We start from the raw sequence: 27,714 nt of genomic DNA on the forward strand, positions 1-27,714 counted from the left end.
AACCTCGGTCCTCAAGTACAGCTGCTTTAAATCAGTAACAATGACAAGGTATTGATAAGATCTATTATATCTAAGAGAAGCACCCAAAATATGACCCGTTGGGGGTACTTGAGGACTAAGGTTGAGAACCGCTGCTTTAAAGCACTTTCGGCAGAGGTTGGGGCTTTTTTTAAAGGTTTTTTTTTGACACCTCACAGAGTACCCAGAAACACATCGGCCAATCCCAGTCCCCCCCACGTCACTACCCAGAAGGGACAAAAGGCCGTTTAGTCGCCAAAGGGCCGGCGGTAATGTTACCTGCTCTCCAGCTCCACTGACACATCTCCAGGACCGGAGTCCCCGTTATTAAGTGGGTCACCTCTGTCAGCTACAAGCAACAGGTCACAGTCACTACAATGGCATTAGTCACATGGTGACATGACAATGGCACTTATGTATTAATGGCGATGGTCATGTGTGCGCAATCCCTCCTTACTGCATTCAGCTCATCAGACGGACGCCAGGGACACATATGGATGCCAATATCTTCAATCTGGTAAGCTCTTCAGGGGGAATAGTCTTTGTACTCATCTTCCTATATAGAAGGCACTCAATGGGTCGACCAAACCCATCAACCATCGCCAAGAACCAATAGTTCGACCTAAATTTACCTGGCACAGCCTAGGGCTGAAGGACACCACTGATGACTCCTAAAAAACCCAAACCATTCCAGAGATGACATTTCACGTCTACAGAGGAGCACCCAGCCCCAGAACTTCTTCTGGAAATTATAATGAGGATATAAAACTTCGTATTCGTAAGGACAACCCAACAAAACCAAATTTCGTAAATTTATATTTTGTTGATAATTTATGTCATCCTATATTACCCAAAATTTATTATGAAACTTCCCTCAAAATCAGATTTTTTTTTTTTTTTTTTTTTACTTTGCTACATTTTTACATATTTGACCAATTCACCTCCCTCTAATTTGCTTTTGCAAATTTTGCAAATTGCTAATTACAAATTTTAACAGCGAAAACTTCAGCAGGACATTAATCAATGATTTCGCTAATTATAGAAGAAAGAGATCTATAATGTCTTCTAGAGTTTCTTGTCATCTAGAGGTGTTCAGTGTGATAAATAAATGACTTTATGGGGAGTGTCTTGGCCCAGGTCTAGACGGGAATGGGCACAAAAAGACGCACCGTATATGGATTAGCCTGGCACCGTCTGGTGATGAGCAGCACGCAGACAGGGAGGGGTGAGGCAGGTGAGGTGAACCCCCCCGATGACCACATGCAACCATGCACACTGAATAAACTGGAGTAGATACAGTGGGGCGGGGTGTTAGGAGGCTCCTCCCCCTCTCCCCTACCATCCTGGTCCTGCATACTTGTCCCTTTATGGAATTTGTCCAGCATATCTTAGACCAGGGTTTCTCAACCAGGGTTCCTCCAGAGGTTGTAGGGGTTCCTTGAGAAATGAGAATTTCTGCCTCTCAGATAAGTTTCCAGTGACAACATTGATCTTTTTAGCTCTCTGTAAGGGGGTAATTATTCTCAGTGGCCACAAGTGAAAGGGGCATGCTTACCACTGACCATCACATTAATGTATCATGAGTGGTAGACTTAGTCATTTTAGCAGGGGGTTCCTTGAGACTGGAAAGTTATGTCAAGGGCTCCTCTGTGTTGAAAAAGGTTGAGAAAGGCTGAGAAAGGCTGTCTTAGACCATTGCACATAGTTTCAGTGACCATCGCCACCTTCCAGTATGGAGCGCCAAACCAGCATCTTGTATGACCATGTCATTGGTGGTACTGTGACCTGGGCATGAGCCTCCCCTCTCACATATGGCTCCTGTTTTCTCATTCATGTCTGAGCCCACTCGGTCATGGTGGTGCTGACACCCACCATCCAAGTACCTGCCATAGGCTCCATTGCTATCCGTTCCTGCTGTAATCCATCTCAGTGGAGGGTTGCTGGAGACACATTTCTCCCTAAATTATGTGAAGTGAAAGGATGGGGGCGCCAAAGCGGATATCATTTAAATGTGTCCCAATAAGAATGTATTCATGTACAGGTTACGGTGAGAAGGAACTAATGGAATTAAGAAGCCCACCAATCAGCGCACAGCATAGTAAGACCTTCTTAGACCTCTAGGACTTTATTGTGCTACGCACGGATTCAGAAGGAGGGCTTTTTTATTTCTTCTTTCCGTTCTCAATATTACCGGTCTTGTCTTGTTGGGTCCCCAGTCCTACTCCATAGAAGCCGTGATGTCCATACACTGCAATGATGTTGGCCAAAAAGCCTAGAAGACCTCTCCTCAACTTGAGGGATCTCTCTTTGGGGGGGCCCTCACCAAGTACTTGGTGGCCTGGCTTTGGGCCGATCCCTAAGGAGTGGGGTCCACCTGGCTTTGGCATAGAAAACACACCGCCAACTGGGATTGTATTGGAAAAAGCCTTGTATTACTCACTTCAAGATATGGACTCAAAAAGCCATTGAGAGACATTGACTTTATGATGGTGGACACTTGTGGGAAAAAAATGTTTTGGAAATTTACGACTATATGGAGAACGTTTTGGATTGGGATTGTTATTGTTGAGATTTTTGGATCTTACCATTTTTTACACTATATTATTTAAATCCTCTGTTGCGTTGGTTTGTTGTTGTCACCTACAGTATCTCACAAAAGTAAGTACACCCCTCAGTCACATTTTTGTAAATCTTTTCTTCTCTCTTTTCATGTGACAACACTGTAGAAATGACACTTGTCTACAATGTAAAGTAGTGAGTGTACAGCTTGTATAACAGTGTAAATTTCCTGTCCCCTCAAAATAACTCAACACACAGCCATTAATGTCTAAACCGCTGGCAGCAAAAGTCAGTACACCCCTAAGTGAAAATGTCCAAATTGGGCTAAAAGTGTCAATATTTTGTGTGGCCGCCATTATTTTCCAGCACTGCCTTCACCCTCTTGGGCATGGAGGTCACCAGAGCTTCACAGGTTGTCACTGGAGTCCTCTTCCCCTCCCCCCATGATGACATCACAGAGCTGGTGGATGTTGGAGACCTTGCGCTCCTCCACCTTCCATGTGAGGATGTCCCACAGATGATCAATAGGGTTTAGGTCTGGAGACATTCTTGGCCAGTCCATCACCTTCACCCTCAGCTTCTTTAGCAAGGCAGTGGTGGTGTTGGAGGTGTTTGGGGTGGTTATCATGTTGGAATACTGCCCTGCGGTCCAGTCTCTGAAGGGAGAGGATCATGCTCTGCTTCAGTATGTCACAGTACATGTCGGCATTCATGGTCCCCTCAATGATCTGTAGCCCCCCCAGTGCCGGCAGCACTCATGCAGCCCCAGACCATGACACTCCCACCACCATGCCTGACTGTAGACAAGACACACTTGTCTTTGTCCTCCTCACCTGGTTGCCCCCACACACGCTTGTCACCATCTGACACCAAATACTTTTATCTCGGTCTCATCAGACCACAGGACATGGTTCCAGTAATCCATCTCCTTAGTCTGCTTGTCTTCAGCAAACTGTTTGTGGTCTTTCTTGTGCATCATCTTTAGAAGAGGCTTCCTTCTGGTACGACAGCCATGCAGACCAATTTGATGCAGCGTGCGGCGTATGGTCTGAACGCTGACAGGCTGACCCCCCACCCCTACAACCTCTGCAGCAATGCTGGCAGCACTCATACCTCTATTTCCCAAAGACAACCTCTGGATATGACGCTGAGCACGTGACCTCAACTTCTTTGGTGGACCATGGCGAGGCCTGTTCTGAGGGGAACCTGTCCTGTTATACCCCTGTATGGTCTTGGCCACCGTGCTGCAGCTCAGTTTCAGGGTCTTGGCAATCTTTTTATAGCCTAGGCCAGTGATGGCGAACCTTGGCACCCCAGATGTTTTGGAACTACATTTCACATGATGCTCTATTACACTGCAGAGTGCATGAGCATCATGGGAAATGTAGTTCCAAAACATCTGGAGTGCCAAGGTTGGCCATCACTGGCCTAGGCCATCTTTATGTAGAGCGACAATTCTTATTTTCAGATCCTCAGAGAGTTCTCTGCCATGAGGTGCCATGTTGAACTTCCAGTGACCAGTATGAGAGAGTGAGAGCGATAACACCAAATTTAACACACCTGCTCCCCATTCACACCTGAGACCTTGTAACACTAACGAGTCACATGACACCGGGGAGGGAAAATGGCTAATTGGGCCCAATTTGGAGATTTTCACTTAGGGGGTGTACTGACTTTTGTTGCCAGCGGTTTAGACATTAATGGCTGTGTGATGAGTTATTTTGAGGGGACAGGAAATTTACACTGTTATACAAGCTGTACACTCACTACTTTACATTGTAGACAAGTGTCATTTCTTCAGTGTTGTCACATGAAAAGATAGAAGAAAAGATTTACAGAAATGTGAGGGGTGTACTTACTTTTGTGAAATACTGTGTGTTAAAAGGATCCAAGCAAAATGCACGTCCAGTGGAAAGTCACGGCCATAGCTGTTCAGGGTTGAAAAGAAACATTTTTCAGAAACAGAAACAACGTATCTTTCCTCTTCCCCTGTACTGCGGTCTATGGTGGTCAGAGAGCCCCCCGGGGTATCGGCAGTTCTGAACAGTCGGAGCCCCTCGCTGCCTCTTTCAGAATTCACAGCAAACGCCGCGTGACGCCCCCCATCCCCCGAGCCGTTCGATGTTTCTAAAGCAGCTTCTTAAACAAGGAGACTTTATAAAAATAAATCAAAGGATGCGGATCAATAACCCCCTAACAGGAAGTGGCCGGCTGATTTATCTCCGTGGCAGGTGAGGAAAAACTGATCATCAATTCTTGTCAACTAACCCGAGAAATAAGCGGAGCGGACGGCGCTGGCCGGCGAGGATAGTCACTGCCTGACGCCCAGGAGAATTCTGGAGAAGATTCGGAAACTGATCCCCTCCCCCCCCCCCATTCCTACAATAACCCGCAACGCACATCATGCAGGCTCAGTGGAGCGAGGCCTTGGCTCCGATTCATTAATGGTGTTTGAAAAGACACTTACGGCATGCCGCAATGACATACGATATTACTGGCTGAGAGGCCACTTTAGCACTCCATAAGTGAAGCTGCATCTTAATGAATCAGGGTCCCTCTACGTTACATAATCAATAATATGGGGCCGACCAGTGGCGTAACTAGAACCTTCAGGGCCCCGATGCAAGAAACCATGAAGGGCCCCCCTGAACCCCAGCCAGGGCCCTTCCCTCCGAGTCCGGCGGTGGAACTCCAGGGCGTGGTCACAGATATGACCTTTGTGAGCCCTGTAGTTCCACCACTGGCATCAGTAGTTTTTATTTATTTATTTTTTTACATTTTTAGGTGCCCCATTGGGGGACTGTCCCTAGGCAGGATTGGGTCCCGGTCCCCAGAAGAGATGAGGTCCTTTTCTCCAGGGCAGATGAAGTTACTGCCCCCAGGTGAGAAGGGGTCCCTGTCCCCACGTGAGAAGGGGTCCCTGTCCCCAGGGGGATATGGAGGGGGTATGTAATAGTGTGTGCTAGCTGCCTATGCTGCTGCCGGCCATATGTAGAGGGGGCTGCATGGGCCCCCTGCATCACAGGGCCCGGTTGCGGTCGCGACTGCTGCACCCCCTATAGTTACGCCCCTAGGGCCGACCTCACTGCCTCACAGTGCAGCCCGCAGCAACCTCAGGAAATCAGAGAAGGTTTTGCACCCAGATCCAAAATGACAGACCACAGAATGAAACGCGTGGCATCATATATGTAAATGAGATGTATGAGCGTGAGAAGACTTGATGACATTTTTGGGAGATCTATACTAATAGTTTTCCCCTCCCCCTTTCTTGACACCTCTGCCTCACAAACCAAATGATGCCCCTCCCACTAACCATGGTGCATGTTCCCTCCCACCCCCTGCCCACGTAGCGCCCCCCCTCCCATGAACCCCTCGTACGCCCACCTACCTTAAACTCCATAGGAGTGTATTTCTCATTCTTGGGCGTGGAGCTGCCCTTGTAGTGGAGGTGGTTGGGGGTAGCCGGGTGGATGACGGTCGACTCCTGCGACTGCCTCTGACACCGCTGGCAATAGACGTAGATGACGAACGTCAACAGGCTGGAGCCAAAGAAACACGAGACGCCGGTGGCGATCAGATGGATGAGGCTGAACCCTGCGCAGAGACAAGATGGTGGTGACCAGGAGGGTTCTGGCTACAGGAGCCGGGGGAGTACAGCGCTGCGGTCTATGCCAGAGCTATATAAATGTATAATAATAGTGTGTGACTGTGGGGGAGGGGACATTAGAGTGTAAGCTCCTCTGTACAGAGACTGATGTGACTGTGGGGGAGGGGACATTAGATTGTAAGCTCCTCTGGTACAGAGACTGATGTGACTGTGGGGGAGGGGACATTAGAGTGTAAGCTCCTTTGGTACAGAGACTGATGTGACTGTGGGGGAGGGGACATTAGAGTGTAAGCTCCTCTATACAGAGACTGATGTGACTGTGGGGGAGGGGACATTAGAGTGTAAGCTCCTCTATACAGAGACTGATGTGACTGTGGGGGGAGGGGACATTAGAGTGTAAGCTCCTCTGTACAGAGACTGATGTGACTGTGGGGGAGGGGACATTAGAGTGTAAGCTCCTCTGTACAGAGACTGATGTGACTGTGGGGGAGGGGACATTAGAGTGTAAGCTCCTCTATACAGAGACTGATGTGACTGTGGGGGGAGGGGACATTAGAGTGTAAGCTCCTCTGTACAGAGACTGATGTGACTGTGGGGGAGGGGACATTAGAGTGTAAGCTCCTCTGTACAGAGACTGATGTGACTGTGGGGGGAGGGGACATTAGAGTGTAAGCTCCTCTGTACAGAGACTGATGTGACTGTGGGGGGGAGGGGGCATTAGAGTGTAAGCTCCTCTGTACAGAGACTGATGTGACTGTGGGGGAGGGGACATTAGAGTGTGAGCTCCTCTATACAGAGACTGATGTGACTGTGGGGGAGGGGGCATTAGAGTGTAAGCTCCTCTGGTACAGAGACTGATGTGACTGTGGGGGAGGGGACATTAGAGTGTAAGCTCCTCTGGTACAGAGACTGGTGTGACTGTGGGGTAGGGGACATTAGAGTGTAAGCTCCTCTGGTGCAGAGACTGATGTGACTGTGGGGGGAGGGGACATTAGAGTGTAAGCTCCTCTGGTACAAAGACTGATGTGACTGTGGGGGGAGGGGACATTAGAGTGTAAGCTCCTCTGTACAGAGACTGATGTGACTGTGGGGGGAGGGGACATTAGAGTGTAAGCTCCTCTGGTACAGACACTGATGTGACTGTGGGGGAGGGGACATTAGAGTGTAAGCTCCTCTGTACAGAGACTGATGTGACTGTGGGGGAGGGGACATTAGAGTGTAAGCTCCTCTGGTACAGAGACTGGTGTGACTGTGGGGTAGGGGACATTAGAGTGTAAGCTCCTCTGGTGCAGAGACTGATGTGACTGTGGGGGGAGGGGACATTAGAGTGTAAGCTCCTCTGGTACAAAGACTGATGTGACTGTGGGGGGAGGGGACATTAGAGTGTAAGCTCCTCTGTACAGAGACTGATGTGACTGTGGGGGAGGGGACATTAGAGTGTAAGCTCCTCTGGTACAGACACTGATGTGACTGTGGGGGAGGGGACATTAGAGTGTAAGCTCCTCTGGTACAGAGACTGATGTGCCTAGGTCAGTGTTCTCTGTACAGCACTGTGGTATATGTCAGAGCTATATAAATGTGTAATAATAATACTGTGTTACTGTGGGGGACATTAGAGTGTAAGCTCCTCTGGTGCAGACTCTCTGTTCAGATGAAGTTATTGGTCATCATTCTAGTGTATATGAAGACAGTTGGATGAATGATCGGATCTCTTTACCTGCACATTCTTTGTTCTCATCAATGCTGGAGGCCGGCAGAATCACTGGAAAAAAAAAGCAAAATGTCAAGACGGGGGGGGGGGATGGGCACAAAATTGTGGTTTGCAGCAATTCAATCAGCACTGCCAATGTGTGGAAGCTGTGATCATCTCTGACAGCCTCGTATTTCATTCTCCTAGTCTTAGGGGTCTATTTTTGTGGAGTTTTTTGGAAAAGCGACTCCGGCCCATTTCTCAGCTCTTTTTATTGGGGTTTAATTAGGAATCTAAATGTTGAATTTAACCACTTAAAGCAGGGGTCCACCCTAAAGTGGACCTTCCGCTCATCGGAACCCTCCCCCCCTCCGGTGCCACAATCTGCACCTTTCAGGGGGGAGGGGGGTGCAGTTACCTGGATAATCCAGGTAACTGCACCCACTTCCGGGATAGCTCTCTGCGGAAAGGGGCGTAACTTACGCCCCTTTCCGCAAGTGCCGCCCCCTTCCCGCAAGTGCTCCGCTGCCTGCTGGGAAACACACAGATCCCAGAGGCAGCGGGGAGCGTCCTTTATTGCGCAGCGCGATTCGCGCATGCGCAGTAGGGAACCGGGAAATGAAGCCGAAAGGCTCCTATTCCTGATTCCCATACCCAAGATGGCGGCGGCAGGACCCGATAGACGACCTAGAGATCGGCTTCGGGTGCCGACATCGCGGGCGCGCTGGACAGGTAAGTGTCACTATTTTAAAAGTCAGCAGCTGCAGTATTTGTAGCTGCTGGCTTTTTTAAAAAAAAAAAACGCGGAGTCCCGGTGGACTCCCGCTTTAAGGGCCAGGCCAATTTTTTTACACTTGGTGTTTACAACAAGTTAAAATCAGTTTTTTCATTTGGCTAGAAAATTACTTAGAACCCAAAACATTATATGTATATATATATATATATATGTATATATATATATATATATATATATATATATATATATATATATATATATATTTATTTTTTCTTTCAGACACCCTAGAGAATAAAATGGCGGTCATCACAATACTTCATGTCACACCGTATTTGCGCAGCGGCCTTACAAATGCAATTTATTTGGAAACAATACACTTTTTTGAATAAAAATATAAGACAACAGTAAAGTTAAACCAATTATTTTTATTTTTTTATATTGTGAAAGATAATGTTACGTTGAGTAAATTTATACCCAACATGTCATGGTTCAAAATCGCGTCCCGCTCGTGAAATGGCGACAAACTTTGACACAAACTCCTTAGGCGACATTTAAAAATTTCTACAGGTTACCAGTTTTGAGTTACAATTATTTCTCTCGCTCTAACGAGCGCGGCGATGCCTCACATGTGTGGTTTGAACACCGTTTACATACGCGGCGCGACTTGCGTATGCGTTCACTTCTGCGTGGGACGGGGCACTTTTTTTTTTCTTCCTTTTTTTTTTACACTGTCCCTTGAAAAAAAAAATAAAAAATTGGATCACATTTATTCCTATTACAAGGAATGTGAACATCCCTTGTAATGACAGGTCCTCTCTAATGTCAGATTTGGGGTCAAAAAGACCTCAGATCTCATATTTACCCTTTAAAGCAAGTAAGAATAAAAAAAAAAAAAAAATAGTCCCTTTAAAGCCGTTGGGCGGAAGACGCTCCTGTCATCCAATGGCATAGAGTCGAGTGGGGGAGGGGGGGGGGGGGTCATCATTCCCTCACTCGACTTCCTGCCCATCAGGGGAAAGGACCGGATTGTCTCCACAGCTACCGATGGATCCGATGGTAGCGGCAGAATGGGGGGCACCTCTCCCGCTGCCGATAAAAGTGATCTTGCGGCGAATCCGCCGCTGAGACCACTTTCATCCTGAAGCGGGCCCCCCGCCGTTGAAGGAAATAGCGGGGTTATGGCAGCAGATTTTGGAAAAAGTCACAAATATTTACGGTCTTTAGAGAGCGGCGGCTCTGTGTATACATCATACCTGGGATCTCATTGTAGATACACTCCCTGTACTGCGTACTGTTCCCCACACACTGCGTGGGCCCGGGGTTGTGCATGTCGCAGTAGCGATGGCGGTATTGCGTCCCGTCTTCGTGACACATGCTCCATTCCGACCACTCTGCCCAGCCACCTGCAAGAGAAGAACCGCTACAGCATAAAGGAAGCAACACGGCCTTTGTAGACAAAGCAACAGCCAATCAGATTCTAGCTGCCTCTGCCAAATGTAGGGTACAGCATGACAGCCGACAGGTGATTGGTGAATACAGACCACACCCACCGATTTACAATTCCTCTATTTTTAAGTAGATGTGTGCAGAACAGAAAAATCCATTTAGTTTCAGAATAGTTTTGTGAGGTTACCAATTTTGTTTCATTGATTCGTTTCGGAATTCATTTAATTTTGTTTAATTTATTAATTTTCTAACTACATTTTTGGAATGATTTGAATTCGGATTGGACAAAAAATTATTCAAATGAATCTTTACCTGTGTGAAGAATAGCTGCTTGTTAAGGAGAGGGCCAGGAAGCCAGCCGTGCCCTTAATCGATGACTCAACAGCTGCCAGCGGGCTTCCCCTGATGACTAAACAGCTGGCAGCAGGCTTCCCCCGATGACTCAACAGCTGCCAGCGGGCTTCCCCCGATGACTCAACAGCTGCCAGCGGGCTTCCCCCGATGACTCAACAGCTGCCAGCGGGCTTCCCACCGATGACTCAGCAGCTGCCAGCGGGCTTCCCACCGATGAGTCATCAGCTGCCAGCGGGCTTCCCACCGATGAGTCATCAGCTGCCAGCGGGCTTCCCACCGATGAGTCATCAGCTGCCAGCGGGCTTCCCACCGATGAGTCATCAGCTGCCAGCGGGCTTCCCACCGATGAGTCATCAGCTGCCAGCGGGTTTCCCACCGATGAGTCAACAGCTGCCAGCGGGCTTCCCACCGATGAGTCATCAGCTGCCAGCGGGCTTCCCACCGATGACTCATCAGCTGTCAGCGGGCTTCCCACCGATGACTCATCAGCTGTCAGCGGGCTTCCCACCGATGACTCATCAGCTGTCAGCGGGCTTCCCCAATGACTCATCAGCTGCCAGCGGGCTTCCCCCGATGACTCATCAGCGGTCTTCCCCGGTGACTCATCAGCTGTACACAGGCTTCTCCAATGACTCATCAGCTGTCAGCAGGCTTGCCCGCTGACAGATGAATGTAAAGAAAAGAATGCCGGAAATGAAAAAAAAAAAAAACACAGCATGGGCACCCCCCCCCCCCCCCCCCATCCATACTATTCGTCTCTGGTATTGATTTTTAGGGGAACCTCACGCATAAAATTTTAAAAATAAATTGCGTGAAATCTCCCCCAAATCCATAACAGACCCTCATGAAAGCATTCAGCCCAGCAGGCCAGGAAAGGGGGGGAGGGACGAGCGAGCCTTGAACCATACAAGGCCACTTGCCCTCAAAATGGGGGGGGGGGGGGGGGGTGGGCATGTTGATATAGGGAAAAGGGCCTCTTCCCCACAACCCTGGCCCGGTGGTTGTTGGGGTGCTGAGGGGGGGGTGACATCAGAATCTTTAAGACCCCTTTAACAAGAGGACCGCCAGATCACGCCCCCCCCCCCCCCAAGTGAATGAGTGTGGGGTACATGGTACCCATTCACCAAAAATGTCTTTGGCAAGCCCTTTATCAAAAAATAAATGTCCCCAGGAAGAGATCCAACATCAATCACGATGCCCGCCACTACCGCCGACCCCAAAAGTAACAAAAAAAAAAAGAAAAAAAAAAAAAAAGCTCTGCACCTGATGAGGGATCCCACCGAATGACAGCTTTGCAGCCTGGTAGGGATGAGCTCAGGCGTGTTTGCATTGACCACGTGCAGAGCCCGCCATTTTAATACTCTTTATTACAAATTTTTCTTCAATATTAATTTACATCAATTTTCGTTTTGTTGGGGGATATATATTATAGCAAAAAGTAAAAAAATAAATATATATATATATATATATATAAAACTATATATATAAAAATATATAAATATAACTATATAACTATATATATATAAATAAAACTATATATATATATATATATATATATATTTTTTTTTTTTTTTCAAAATTGTCTTTTTTTGTTTCTAGCGCAAAAAATAAAAACCGCAGAGGTGATCAAATACCACCAAAAGAAAAGCTCTATTTGTGGGGGAAAAAAGGACATCAATTGTGTTTGTGTACAACGTCGCAGGACTGCGCAATTGTCAGTTAAAGCGACGCAGTGCCGAATCGCAAAAAATGGCCTGGTCAGGAAGGGGGGTAAATCCTTCCGGTCTGTAGGCGGTTAAATAAATTGATACAACGTGTCCTCATAGAACATACAATGTATCTTGTGTTTGGTTCTACGAGATGAATTTAATTCTTCTCACACCTTCCAGAGATTCCTGAAAATAATTCATGCTCTGGGACTTATTAGTCTGTTTAGGAATGGCGGGAGTCGCGCATATCGGGGGGGGGGGGGGGCGGCGCGGCGTCACGTCTGCGACATCATTGGTTATTCAAGAAAGCGCCCAAAGTCCCGGGCGTCTCAAACAACCTTCCCTTCCACCCCCCCTGGGGAAGTGTCACGGCGAGGTCCTTAACATCCCAAATTCAATTACCATAACTCGGCGCGGCGGCGAGAATTCCCCCGCCGCATGTCGCGGGAATCATTTAACTAGACGACTTATAAAATATGTATTTATTACAAATTTGTCAAGTAAATAAAAAAGAAAATCGCAGGAAATAAATGTCAGCCGGCGGATGGCGCAGGCTGTTCTTACAAGTGGTGATTACAAGTCTGTTCTACATAATTCCTCTGACATCGATCAAAAGGAAAACCGCGCGTTCGCAGGGCGTCCGCGACACCTCCTCCCCCCCCCCCCACCATCTTTTCTGCGGTTTGATAAGCAGGATTAGATTGCACAGATCTTTTATCAAAGCCTCGGCTCCAGTTCTCTTGTTTTGGCGGCGAGAAGTCACCTGACTCCGCGCCTTCCATGATCTGAATGTACAACGCCATCCACGTTGTGATTAAATTGGAGCCGCGACGCGGGCTGCAGCTTAATGAAACTCCAGGAAAGGGAAGCAGCTGTGTTATTGGGCGCTAATCAAACAAACCGGGGGCCGCGACATACAGGAGCCGTGCGCGCGCGCATGGAAGTTGCCGCTAAATTCCATCGCCATCTAAGCGACGCGTGAATAATTTATGACCGTGCTGGCACAGCTCCAAAGCCCTTGTTCTTTGTTTACCTGCAGGCAACATGACACAAGGATGTCGGTTCAAAACTTGCGGCGAGTTTGCAAACAGAGTTAGGCGGGGTCAGGAAATGCGTCTTCTGGCGGCATTCCACGTGACGCCAATTCCTCGGTGTGTTCATAGAAAAAAAAAAAAAATCGGAAAGGCGGCCAATTAACGCAGCGAGTCAGACTAACAGCAGCCATATGCTGCACAGCGTTCGCAATCGAGCGCTTATCCGGCGCCGCAGAAGAGTGTCACGTCGCATTCTCACTTATTTCCCAACAAATATTGTATTTCCTCCCCTAACGCCACGGGGCGATTCTGGAGTTGAGAAAAACAGGCATTTATTTATTTTTTATATAAAAATGCAGTCGATGCAGAACAGGATCAGCGCCGCGAAATGCTCAGATCCTTCATCTGACGTTATAAGACTGGGAGCCGGGCCAAGGCCGGGGAAGAAAGGACCGAAATAAAGAGCCAGCAGGGGCACCGCAGACTGAGGATTATGAATAAATTACATTGTTTGTCTATAGAAATGGAAACTTCCATATCAGAACATATCCCCCCCCCTTATATAGAACCCTCATAATGGGCACAGCGGGTGTACAGACCCGGGAACTCAGCACAGGGATGGTGGGAACCCCTCATAATGGGCACAGCGGGTGTACAGACCCGGGAACTCAGCACAGGGATGGTGGGAACCCCTCATAATGGGCACAGGGATGGTGGAAACTCCTCATAATGGGCACAGGGATGGTGGGAACTCCTCATAATGGGCACAGGGATGGTGGGAACTCCTCATAATGGGCACAGCGGGTGTACAGACCCGGGAACTCAGCACAGGGATGGTGGGAACCCCTCATAATGGGCACAGGGATGGTGGAAACTCCTCATAATGGGCACAGGGATGGTGGGAACTCCTCATAATGGGCACAGCGGGTGTACAGACCAGGGAACTCAGCACAGGGATGGTGGGAACCCCTCATAATGGGCACAGGGATGGTGGGAACTCCTCATAATGGGCACAGCGGGTGTACAGACCCGGGAACTCAGCACAGGGATGGTGGGAACCCCTCATAATGGGCACAGGGATGGTGGAAACTCCTCATAATGGGCACAGGGATGGTGGGAACTCCTCATAATGGGCACAGCGGGTGTACAGACCAGGGAACTCAGCACAGGGATGGTGGGAACCCCTCATAATGGGCACAGGGATGGTGGGAACTCCTCATAATGGGCACAGCGGGTGTACAGACCCGGGAACTCAGCACAGGGGTGGTGGGAACCCCTCATATATACTGGAGGTGACCTCTTTAAAGCCATGACTGTCCATTCATTCACAGAAAACTGGAGCCCACCTATACCCCCCCCCACACAAAGCCGATTGCCCTGGCCTGTACCTTCACAGGGGTAGGTGTTGCAGAGCGCCTCTTCCGTGTGCAGTCCAATGCAGATGTCGCCTCCATTAGACGGTGCGGGGTTGGTGCAGGTACGGGTGCGCTGGTAATGTCCTCCCCCGCACGTAGCCGAGCACTGCGTCCAGGATGACCAGCAGGACCAGGAACCCTTCACTGCAGAGAGAAGGACGGGGACACCAGTTACATCACAGACACAAATCTTCCAAATTACAAAGATATATGTTTAGAACTTCGGCCTCATATTAGCTCTGTACACCTTCTCAATGACACCTCTAAGTAGCCTCTATAGTTTGCATTTCTGCCTTGCAGCACCGGGGGGGGGGGGGGTCCTTGGTTCGAGTCCTGACCAGGACACTATCTGCATGGAGTATGAATGCGTTCTCTGTGCCTAGGCGGGTTTCCTCGGGGTACCCCAATGACAGGCTGGTAGGAGAATTGTCTAGAAATTGCCCCTAGTAAATCCTTCCCTTAAAGGATAACTCCACTTTTCCTGGTAAAAATAAATGTAACATATACAATTGCTACATACACTGTGATGTAACGGAATATTAAAAATGACTTTTCCTTTTCAATCTGCAGGGCTGTCATTGTCTGTAAAATGCAATACGGCCACCTGGAGGCGCTCTGTACACAGATGGTATACAGAACACACACAGATGGTATAAAGAAACATAATTTCCTCCTTGTGTGATTGGCTCACTGATTTTCCTAGAAGTCTCCACTAAGATACAAGCCCGATTTTAGGAATCCCCTGCAATAGGAAATGACAGTTTTGGTAAAATACTCTCCGAGGGTTAAATATTTCTAAAGGGATGCAGGCCCTGCAACCTTGCTCATCAGAACACAGAGAGTGCACCGGGTGACTATAATGAACCAGACTCCTTCAATTCAGAATCGGTCTACACAGAACACGGGGAAACAAAAAGTGATTTCTTCAGAAGCAGCAAAAGGCAGGAATTTGCGACAAACTTTTTAAAGTCATTGTAACCGCTGAAGGTTTTTGTACTGTAATGCATTAAAGTGATAATAAAGTCTTGTTTTTTGTTGTTGTTTTTTTTCTTTGTTTAAAAACCACAAAATGTCATACTTACCTGCACTGTGTAATGGTTTTGCACATAGCAGCCCAGATCCTCCTCTTCTTGGGTCACCCAGCAGCCCTTCTGGCCCCTCCCTCCTGCCCCCAGAGTAAGCAGGTTGCTGTGGGGGAACCTGAGCCGAGCCGCTATTCCACATGTTCATTCAGACACAGAGCCGCGGCACGCCCCCACCCCCCCTCTCTCTTTCCTCATTGGCTCACTTACTTTGACTGACAGCAGCGGGAGCCAATGGCACCAGCTGCTGTCTCAGCCAATGAGGATGGAGAGTCCCAGAACTGGCTGAGCCTCTTGTGCAACATCGCTGGATCAGGATGGGGATCAGGTAAGTATTAGGGGGGCTGCTGCACACAGAAGTTTTTTTTATCTTAATGCATAGAATGCACCTCCTGCCTTTAGAACCCCTTTAAGGTACAAAAAACCCTTCTGCAGCAGCCCCCACCCCCCCTCCACTTATTATACTTACCTGAGCCCAATCTCGATCCAGCGCTGTGCACAAGAGCAGCAGCTCTCTTCCTTATTAGCTCAAAAACAGCAACAGGTGCCAAAGGCCCCCACTGCAGCCAATCACAGCCAGTGAAGAGGGAGTGGGGGGGGGGGGGGCGAGCCGTGCTATGTGTGTCAATGGACTCAGCAACAGGTGCCAATGGCTCCTGCTGCAGCCAATCACAGCCAGTGAAGAGGGAGCAGGGGGGCATTCCGTTCTATTTGTGTCAATGGACTCGTCAGCATGAGCCAATGGCTCCCGTTGCAGCCAATCACAGCCAGTGAAGAGGGAGTGGGGGGGTGGGGCGAGCCGTGCTATGTGTGTCAATGGACTCAGCAACAGGTGCCAATGGCTCCTGCTGCAGCCAATCACAGCCAGTTAAGAGGGAGCAGGGGGGCATTCTGTTCTATTTGTGTCAATAGACTCGTCAGCATGAGCCAATGGCTCCCGTTGCAGCCAATCACAGACAGTGAAGAGGGAGTGGGGGGGTGGGGCGAGCCGTGCTATGTGTGTCAATGGACTCAGCAACAGGTGCCAATGGCTCCTGCTGCAGCCAATCACAGCTAGTGAAGAGGGAGCGCGGGGGGGGGGGGCGAGCCATGCTATGTGTGTCAATGGACTCAGCAACAGGTGCCAATGGCTCCTGCTGCAGCCAATCACAGCCAGTGAAGAGGGAGCAGAGGAGCATTCCGTTCTATTTGTGTCAATAGACTCGTCAGCATAAGCCAATGGCTCCCGTTGCAGCCAATCACAACCAGTGAAGAGGGAGTGGGGGGGGCGAGCTGTGCTATGTGTGCCAATGGACTCAGCAACAGGTGCCAATGGCTCCTGCTGCAACCAATCACGGCCAGTGAAAGGGCGGGGGGAGCAGGGCCGAGCCGTGCTATGCGTGTCAATGGACTCAGAGCGCGGCTCAGGGCAGAGTTCGCACAAGAGCCCCCATAGCAAGCAGCTTGCTACTGGGGCAATCGAGCGGGGGAGGGGGGAGCTGAGAGCAACAGCAACGGACCCAAAAAGAGGAGGCTTTGAGCTGCCAACCAATCACACTCCAGATCTGAGCAGCTCGATCAGCACAGGGGATCGACTTACTGGGTTTCATTGCGGCTTGTCGAGTCGCTGTCCGCGGGAGGTAAGGGGTTAACCGACTCGACCGAACGTTTTCTATAAATCATTTTAATATAAAGTGCTAAGAAGCTGCCGTGTATAAAGAAAAATTTGCATAATCACTTAACACTTTTAATTAAAGGCATCTTTCATTTCACCCCTCTATACATATTTAACAGTTATTAGCAGGCGCACGTAATGTACGGCAGACATACCATCCAGCTGTAGAGACGTCGAAGGATCTCATAAAAGAGAACATTTCCATGACAGCCGGGGATTCTGGGTAATAAAATGCACATTTAGTGCCGGATTCGGGTGGATCCGCAGACATTGGTACCGCACACTCCAAACTCCATCTGCAGCGGTTTTCCATGAAATGAATGTTCAATGGAAATTGCAGGTTTCTTCAGACGGCCATCCACACAGCGAACGTTCCCGCTCGGGATCGCCGTTCCTTCAGTCTCTCAATTGTCCCATTTCCATCCACTTTATGTGATAGAAATGCTGGACTGATTGAGTTCTGAAAGCACCACGTTCTCCAATCAGACCAAAGGATTAGAAATGGAACCGCTCGATGTCACACGGCCATTTATAAACGTTCTGGAGCTGATCTCTGCCCACCGTACAAGTCAATCATAAAGGGGGGGGGGGGCAATTAAATTGAGGAGTGTTAATAATCCTGACACCAGTGTTGGGCGCTACTATTACAGCCACTGACACCAATCCTGGAATTTATTATTGCAGCCACTGACACCAATGCTGCAGGGGTTAATATTGAGTCCACACACACCAATGCTGGGGCGGGTTATCGCATGCACTGACACCAATGCTGGGGGGTTATTATTCATGCACTGACACCAATGCTGGGGGGGTTATTATTCATGCACTGACACCAATGCTGGGGGTTAATATTCATGCACTGACACCAATGCTGGGGGGGTTATTATTCATGCACTGACACCAATGCTGGGGGTTATTATTGCATCCACACACACCAATGCTGGGGGTTATTATTCATGCACTGACACCAATGCTGGGGGTTATTATTGCATGCACTGACACCAATGCTGGGAGGTCATTATTGCATGCACTGACACCAATGCTGGGGGTTATTATTGCATGCACTGACAACAATTCTGGGGGGTTATTATTGCATGCACTGACACCAATGCTGGAGGTTATTATTGCATGCACTGACACCAATGCTGGAGGTTATTATTGCATGCACTGACACCAATGCTGGAGGTTATTATTGCATGCACTGACACCAATGCTGGGGGTTATTATTGCATGCACTGACAACAATGCTGGGGGGTTATTATTGCATGCACTGACACCAATGCTGGGGGTTATTATTGCATGCACTAACACCAATGCTGGGGGTTATTATTCATGCACTGACACCAATGCTGGGGGTTATTATTGCATCCACTGACACCAATGCTGGGGGTTATTATTGCATCCACACACACCAATGCTGGGGGGTTATTATTGCATGCACCAACACCAATGCTGGGAGGTCATTATTGCATGCACTGACACCAATGCTGGGAGGTCATTATTGCATGCACTGACAACAATGATGGGGGTTATTATTGCATCCACACACACCAATGCTGGGGGTTATTATTGCATGCACCGACACCAATCCTGGGAGGTCATTATTGCATGCACTGACACCAATGATGGGGGTTATTATTGCATGCACTGACACCAATGCTGGGGGTTATTATTGCATGCACTGACACCAATGCGGAGGTTTATGATTGAGTCCACTGACACCAATACCACGACTGCTCCAAGGGCTCTTAGGACAACATCTTAGTTATGCAGGGAAGGAAGGGCCACACAAAAGTTGAAGCTTAAATATAGTTTACTGGAAAGGTCTGTAAAGCGGCCAACGCATTTCACGGGGCTTGAAAATGTTGCATCGGGAGGTCATTTATACATTTGTGAGATCTATCACACACCTTACAGGCCTGTCCACACGTCATTCAGGGTCGGTGTGGTAGTGAATTGGTGGATGGCACCACCAATACCATCCAGGGCCGTCTTTAATATTGATTGGGCCCTGGGCATACATTTTCTTAGGGCCCCCCCCCCCCCCCCCATGCAATTCCGCTCTCCACCTTCTCTGAGACATACAATAAATAGCAGCTAGACGTAAAATCAGTTTACTGTATCAGATCAGTCAGCGATTGCGATTGGATGACAGAGGTTACAGCATATCATTACTGCTTACTGGCTGGTTGCTAGAGGTTACAGCACTCCTTAAGGCTCACTGATTAGTTGCACATGATTTCTGATTGTTGATTGGCTCCTAGAGATTACTGCACAGTAATACTGCTCACTGGTTGTTATAGGTTACAGCACATCATCTCCTCACTGCAGGGGGGCATGATATACATATGAATGCCGCCTTTATTTACATATCAATGCCGTTGACCTCAGCTATTTACATATGCATGTCACTGCTATTTACATATGAATGCCGGTTATTTACATGTAAACACGGGGTCTGCAGGTGAGTCATCTGTACACAATTAGTAGCAGCACTTCACACCGAGATATCGGGACACAGCACAGGACTAAAACCTCAATGGACAAGGGAATGAAAACTGGGATAGTTGGCAAGTATGGAGAAAGCTGCTTTGGGCCGCACAACAATGACAGGGCCCAGGGCAGATGCCCCTTTTGCCCTGCCTTAAAGACGGCCCTGATACCATCATAGGAGAAGAGCTCCCACCGTCCCGATGTTACCCTTCCATCATCCCTTTCTCAAACCCATCCTTCAGAAAGGGACCCTGCAAGACCTCAAAACTCTTCTTTTTTTAATGAATAAAGGGCAAGAGATGATCACTATGCCAAGGCGGTGTTGGTGGAGATCCACATTTCTCTATGAATTCTGTTCAAGTTGCTGCTTTGGTGACAATGAAGGAGGCCTGTAGACATCTGAAAGGCAGGCATGTACTGGCCATCGGGACTACCGGGAGTTTCCCGGTGGGCCGATGGCTCAGTGGGCCACTCTGATGTAAGGGGGCTGGTGATGGGACACTCTGATGTAAGGGGGTGCTCATGGGACACTCTGATGTAAGAGGGCTGCCGATGGGACACTCTGATGTAAGGGGGCTGCCGATGGGACACTCTGATGTAAGGGGGCTGCCGATGGGACACTCTGAGGTAAGGGGGCTGCCGATGGGACACTCTGATGTAAGGGGGCTGCCGATGGGACACTCTGATGTAAGGGGGCTGCCGATGGGACACTCTGATGTAAGGGGGCTGCCGATGGGACACTCTGATGTAAGGGGGCTGCCGATGGGACACTCTGATGTAAGGGGGTGCTCATGGGACACTCTGATGTAAGGGGGTGCTCATGGGACACTCTGATGTAAGGGGGTGCTCATGGGACACTCTGATGTAAGGGGGTGCTCATGGGACACTCTGATGTAAGGGGGTGCTCATGGGACACTCTGATGTAAGGGGGTGCTCATGGGACACTCTGATGTAAGGGGGTGCTCATGGGACACTCTGATGTAAGGGGGTGCTCATGGGACACTCTGATGTAAGGGGGTGCTCATGGGACACTCTGATGTAAGGGGGTGCTCATGGGACACTCTGATGTAAGGGGTGCTCATGGGACACTCTGATGTAAGGGGTGCTCATGGGACACTCTGATGTAAGGGGGCAGCTGATGGGACACTCTGATGTAAGGGGGCAGCTGATGGGACACTCTGATGTAAGGGGGCTGCTCGTGAGACACTCTGATGTAAGGGGGTGCTCATGGGACACTCTGATGTAAGGGGTGCTCATGGGACACTCTGATGTAAGGGGTGCTCATGGGACACTCTGATGTAAGGGGGCAGCTGATGGGACACTCTGATGTAAGGGGGCAGCTGATGGGACACTCTGATGTAAGGGGGCTGCTCGTGAGACACTCTGATGTAAGGGGGTGCTCATGGGACACTCTGATGTAAGGGGGTGCTCATGGGACACTCTGATGTAAGGGGTGCTCATGGGACACTCTGATGTAAGGGGTGCTCATGGGACACTCTGATGTAAGGGGTGCTCATGGGACACTCTGATGTAAGGGGTGCTCATGGGACACTCTGATGTAAGGGGTGCTCATGGGACACTCTGATGTAAGGGGGCAGCTGATGGGACACTCTGATGTAAGGGGGTGCTCATGGGACACTCTGATGTAAGGGGGTGCTGATGGGACACTCTGATGTAAGGGGGCTGCTCATGGGACACTGATGTAAGGGGGCTGCTGATGGGACACTCTGATGTAAGGGGTGCTCATGGGACACTCTGATGTAAGAGGGCAGCTGATGGGACACTCTGATGTAAGGGGGTGCTCATGGGACACTCTGATGTAAGGGGGTGCTGATGGGACACTCTGATGTAAGGGGGATGCTGATAGGACACTCTGATGTAAGGGGGATGCTGATAGGACACTCTGAAAACGAGGTCCAATAAAGACATCTGTAACATTTCAGACCACACGGTGACTGGTTCTCTTTAAACCTGGCAGGGGGCACGTGCGCATGCTGTGACCAGGCTGGTTCAGGGTTGCCAACCCTCCACAAATGTAAGGCGGTTGGCGAAAACACAGCCCAGTTGCGCTCGTCCTTTGTGTTGCTTTATTTTTGTTCCGGGAATTTGATTGCCCGCCAGACGCATTGTTTCTATCACAGCTCAACGTGCTGAATTATGGAAATGTATTTCGGTGGCTGGCTGGCTGGCAAGCGGCCGCTGGGTTCTGTCACGCAGAGAGACGCCAACATGCCCGTCACAGTCACACAACACTACTGCGTTATATCATTGCTGCCATTTTACCGTATACCATGATATGAGGGGGGGGGGGGGGGCTGATCTCCCTCAGAAACCTGTGTGACACGGTGACAACACAAGAGTACAAATGGGAGGCAAGGACAGAGCGTTGTCACTCAAAAACAGAAAGGATCTCATGCAGATTTTAAAAAAAAGATAAACAATGACTTTTGAAATAACATTAATGCTTTATGAGATTTTAGTGACTGGATTTACATCTACTTTACCAATGTAACATTTGTACTATTAACGGCAAAAACAAAAATTGGTTGGTAAACCCTGCGCTGCCACAGCAATCAGTGCAGAGCTGGCGATCACATGACTTTGTCCAGCATGGATCACCATGTCAGCATTGAGCTTACAAGTTAGCACTGAGCTCACAATCACATGACCATTTCAAGGACTGATCCACAAATCAGAGCTGAGCTCTACGATCACATGGCTTTGTCTATAACCGATAACCATGTGAGGCAAGAGCTTGTGATCACATGGCTTTGTCTAGAACCAATGACCATGTGAGGCAAGAGCTTGTGATCACATGGTTTTGTCTAGAACCAATGACCATGTCAGGTCTGAGCTTGTGATCACATGGCTTTGTCTAGAACCAATGACCCTGTCAGGTCTGAGCTTGTGATCACCTGGCTTTGTCTAGAACCGATGACCATGTGAGGCAAGAGCTTGTGATCACATGGCTTTGTCTAGAACCAATGACCCTGTCAGGTCTGAGCTTGTGATCACATGGCTTTGTCTATAACCGATAACCATGTGAGGCAAGAGCTTGTGATCACATGGCTTTGTCTAGAACCGATAACTATGTGAGGCAAGAGCTTGTGATCACATGGCTTTGTCTAGGATCGATCACCATGTAAGGTCTGAGCTTGTGATCACAAGGCTTTATCTAGAACCAATGACCTTGTAAGGTCTGACCTTGTGATCACATGGCTTTATCTAGAACCGATGACCATGTAAGGTCCGAGCTTGTGATCACATGGCTTTACTTTGTCCAGGATTGATCACCATGTCATGTCTGAGCTTGTGATCACATGGCTTTATCTAGAACCGATGACCACGTAAGGTCTGAGCTTGTGAGGTAAGAGCTTGTGATCACATGGCTTTGTCTAGGATCGATCACCATGTAAGGTCTGAGCTTCTGATCACATGGCTTTATCTAGAACCGATGACCATGTAAGGTCTGAGCTTGTGATCACATGGCTTTATCTAGAACCAATGACCTTGTAAGGTCTGAGCTTGTGATCACATGGCTTTATCTAGAACTGATGACCATGTAAGGTCTGAGCTTGTGATCACATGGCTTTATCTAGAACCGATGACCATGTAAGGTCCGAGCTTGTGATCACACGGCTTTACTTTGTCCAGGATTGATCACCATGTAAGGTCTGAGCTTCTGATCACATGGCTTTATCTAGAACCAATGACCATGTAAGGTCTGAGCTTTATCTAGAACCAATGACCTTGTAAGGTCTGAGCTTGTGATCACATGGCTTTATCTAGAACCGATGACCACGTAAGGTCTGAGCTTGTGAGGCAAGAGCTTGTGATCACATGGCTTTATCTAAAACCAATGACCATGTAAGGTCTGAGCTTGTGATCACATGGCTTTATCTAGAACTGATGACCATGTAAGGTCTGAGCATGTGATCACATGGCTTTATCTAGAACTGATGACCATGTAAGGTCTGAGCTTGTGATCACATGGCTTTATCTAGAACTGATGACCATGTAAGGTCTGAGCATGTGATCACATGGCTTTGTCCAGGATTGATCACCATGTCATGTCTCAGCTTGTAATCACATGGTTTTGTCTAGAACCAAAGAACGTCAGAGCTGAGCTCTGTGATCACATGACTTTGTCAGCACTAAGATGATGACCACATAGCTTTATCTAGAACCGATGACCATGTGAGGTCTAAGCTTGTGATCACACAGCTTTATCTAGAAACTGACAATGTGAAGTAAGAGCTTGTGATCACATGGCTTCGTCTAGGACTGATGATCATGTAAAGTCTGAGCTGGTGATCACATGGCTTTGTCTAGGAACAATCTAGATGTCAGCCCCTGAGCTCAGGATCACGTGTCTTTGTCTAGAACTGAAGAACATGTCAGTGCTGAGTTTGTGATCACATGGCTTTGTTTGGGACAGATTAACATTATTAGGTGCTCAGCTTGTGATCACATGACTGTAAAAAATAATTATATATATATGTATATATATATATATATATATATTTTTTTTTTTTTTTTTTTTTTTTCAAGCAAATCCTGCCTCCGCAGTCCACATCCTAAAATCTGAGGCCAACAGATTCCAGGAATAGTGAACTGTAATTTCGGGGACATGGCTCAGCTGATCCCTGCGGACATGCTAAGGACACGCTAAGGACACGCTAAGGAGCCACATTACCTAAAACCCAAGTCTTTGCACATAATTTTGCCTGTTACAAAAATAACAAATCCAATCATTCCATATTTATCTGCAGTTCTCAGACAATTATTTTGGCATTACATTATGTATTCAATGAATGTACAAGTTTTCTCAGAGTATCAAAACCCACATAAAGCCGAATTAAACGCATAAAAATGTCACCCGGTGTGCGCCAAATCAGCGGCTGCTTTATTAGGCAGGAAATAATGTAATCCGGAGGTATTGCTAATTCAGTAAATGTCGCTTCTAAGTGTTTGACTCTCCTCCAGAACGCAGCAATTTGGGCCTTTAGTAAATCTGTAAAAAGCTTTTCTTCAGCCGTGAAATACACCGGCAATTTCAGAATTATTATGAAAAGCAGAAAAAAAAACACCTCAACAGCGTCCCACCGCGCAACATTCCACCATGTAGAGCATGTCTCCGCCAACAACCGCCAAACAGAGCGAGGAAACGCATGAAATGGAGCTGCGGGGGGGGGGGGGGAGGGGCACAGGGCGATTTCTGGGTAACCTGGAGGATACATAGCCCTGTAACCACTGGAGGAGAGGGGGGGGGATAGAAGAAGAGGAGAGGAAGGAGAGAGAGAGAAACAGAGAAGAGTGATCCAAGTCCTAAGGATCCATCAAGCCGGACCCTTTTTATTTTTTGAATAGGTCTAGGTTTTTCCCATAGCATGTTTGAATCTAATTACTGTTGAATGACCTCCTGCTGGTGACCCCTCTAGTGATATAAAGATCTATATAGAGGGATCAGGACCTCCTTCCTCCTGCTGGTGACCCCTCTAGTGATATAAAGATCTATATAGAGGAATCGGGACCTCCTTCCTCCTGCTGGTGACCCCTCTAGTGATATAAAGATCTATATAGAGGGATCGGGACCTCCTTCCTCCTGCTGGTGACCCCTCTAGTGATATAAAGATCTATATAGAGGAATCAGGACCTCCTTCCTCCTGCTGGTGATCCCTCTAGTGATATAAAGATCTATATAGAGGAATCGGGACCTCCTTCCTCCTGCCGGTGACCCCTCTAGTGATATAAAGATCTATATAGAGGAATCAGGACCTCCTTCCTCCTGCCGGTGACCCCTCTAGTGATATAAAGATCTATATAGAGGAATCGGGACCTCCTTCCTCCTGCCGGTGACCCCTCTAGTGATATAAAGATCTATATAGAGGAATCAGGACCTCCTTCCTCCTGCCGGTGACCCCTCTAGTGATATAAAGATCTATATAGAGGAATCGGGACCTCCTTCCTCCTGCCGGTGACCCCTCTAGTGATATAAAGATCTATATAGAGGAATCAGGACCTCCTTCCTCCTGCTGGTGACCCCTCTAGTGATATAAAGATCTATATAGAGGGATCAGGACCTCCTTCCTCCTGCTGGTGACCCCTCTAATGATATAAAGATCTATATAGAGGGATCAGGACCTCCTTCCTCCCGCCGGTGATCCCTCTAGTGATATAAAGATCTATATAGAGGGATCAGGACCTCCTTCCTCCTGCCGGTGATCCCTCTAGTGATATAAAGATCTATATAGAGGGATTAGGGATCTGCAGTACCAGATGTTCTGCTTTCATGAAGAACTCCAGCATCAGATTTGTGGGGGCGACCAATTACTGGCCAGACATTTGTGAATGAAAGTGAATTCTGAGTTCTTCACTGAAGCCAAGTTTATATTTTTACAGTGAAATTAGTTTTAGTAGATTTTTTATAGGCTTTTAATGCGGTCTTTACATTTTATTGGGGGCTTGTTAGTTCATTTCTTTTTTTTTTTTTAAAAGGGGGCGCTACACCCCAATGATCATTGATCTCTTCAATATTGTCCAGGTAGATCTCCTTCTCTCAAAGGTTGCCTATCCCTGATATAGAGGAATCAGAACCTCCTTCCTCCAAATATTGTTGAGACAGGAGATGGAGAGATACAAAGTAACATTGTTTATAAACATTGATCAGACAGGAGATGGAGAGATACAAAGTAACATTGTTTATAAACATTGATCAGACAGGAGATGGAGAGATACAAAGTAACATTGGTTATAAACATTGATCAGATGGGAGATAGAATCAGAATACATTGTTATATTTGTATTAACTTTAATTCATCCACAAATAAAATAGTTTCCAACTTAAAGTGGAGGTCCAGCTGACATTTTTTTTTTAAAAAGTCAGCAGCTACAAACAGTGTAGCTGCTGACTTTTAATAAGCACACCTCTCCAGGGTTACCTGCAATGTCGGCCGCCCGATGCCGACCCGTCCCTCGGCTCTCGGGTCCCAGCGCCGCCTTGTGGCTTCACTGGCCGTTTCCTACTGTGCATGCACTTTATGAATGGCCGGCTGTGTTCTGGGACACACACACGTCCCAGAACACACTGCGCCACCATTACCCAGAAGACAACGCAAGGAGGAGAAGACTGAAGATCACTGAGGTATAGAAAGTGGCAGATTAGGACAATCTGCCTAGCAACAGCCATTTCTGGTAAGTAAAAATATTTTTTTACTATTTTTTTTTTCTAATTTTTCAGGAGCATTTTAATACAATTTTTTTTTCTTTTTTCTTTTATTTTTTTTAGGGTGGCCCTCCGCTTTAACCCCTTAGTTCTCCTTCATACAGGCACTGTGCCCAGTAGTTCATGAATGTACAGGGGGTTTATGTGGTTTGAGTTGCCAGGTGCTACGTGCATGTAGCCCATGTAAGTGTATAGGGATTCAGTGGCTGCATAGACACAGCTGCCCATCCCAATTTGATAGTTATGTGAGTGAGTCGCTCTGAACGCACACTGCCTGCGTCCGGGGCAGCTCAACCACACTCGCGTCAAGTTGGGACGAGCAGTTTTGACCATGCAACTACTGCGACCCTATACACTTCCGTGGGCTGCCTGCATGCAGAATCTGGCAGCTCAAAGCCGCATGAACCCATGGCCCATTCACGGACAACGGGCCTCAGCAGCACTCATGTGAATGAGGAGGCCTTATCAACCCTTAGTTTACCATAATCAGCCCTAAATAACTCCTCCTTCCCCTTCTCCTCTTAACTATTACTATTCTGGATATGTTTTAGTTCATTTCTATCTTATAACAGCTAATACTTAGATTTTTTTATCTTTCTACATTTTGTTTAATCATTTTTCGGCGTTGCATTAAAAAGAAACACCTTGTAGTGCCATTACCAGAATCATAATAGCAATTTTAGGACAAATGA

General features: G+C 47.9%; 1 protein-coding gene across 2 annotated transcripts in view; it reads right to left on the reverse strand.

The window, feature by feature from the left end:
* The window catches only part of SEMA5B (semaphorin 5B), a 492,183-nt gene that overhangs the window by 10,832 nt on the left and 453,637 nt on the right, over positions 1-27,714 (reverse strand). For both annotated transcript variants that reach the window (XM_077449725.1, XM_077449726.1), the window contains exons 19-22: positions 14,542-14,712; positions 9,864-10,013; positions 7,902-7,946; positions 5,966-6,171 (exon numbers count right to left, since the gene is read on the reverse strand). In XM_077449725.1, the coding sequence (XP_077305851.1) occupies positions 5,966-6,171; positions 7,902-7,946; positions 9,864-10,013; positions 14,542-14,712 (572 nt within the window). The remainder of the gene's footprint in view (positions 1-5,965; positions 6,172-7,901; positions 7,947-9,863; positions 10,014-14,541; positions 14,713-27,714) is intronic.

The sequence above is a fragment of the Lithobates pipiens genome, unplaced genomic scaffold, assembly GCF_037356315.1.
Source record: "Lithobates pipiens isolate NorthernLeopardFrog02 unplaced genomic scaffold, aLitPip1_a1.2 Scaffold_22, whole genome shotgun sequence".
Taxonomy (NCBI): domain Eukaryota; kingdom Metazoa; phylum Chordata; class Amphibia; order Anura; family Ranidae; genus Lithobates; species Lithobates pipiens.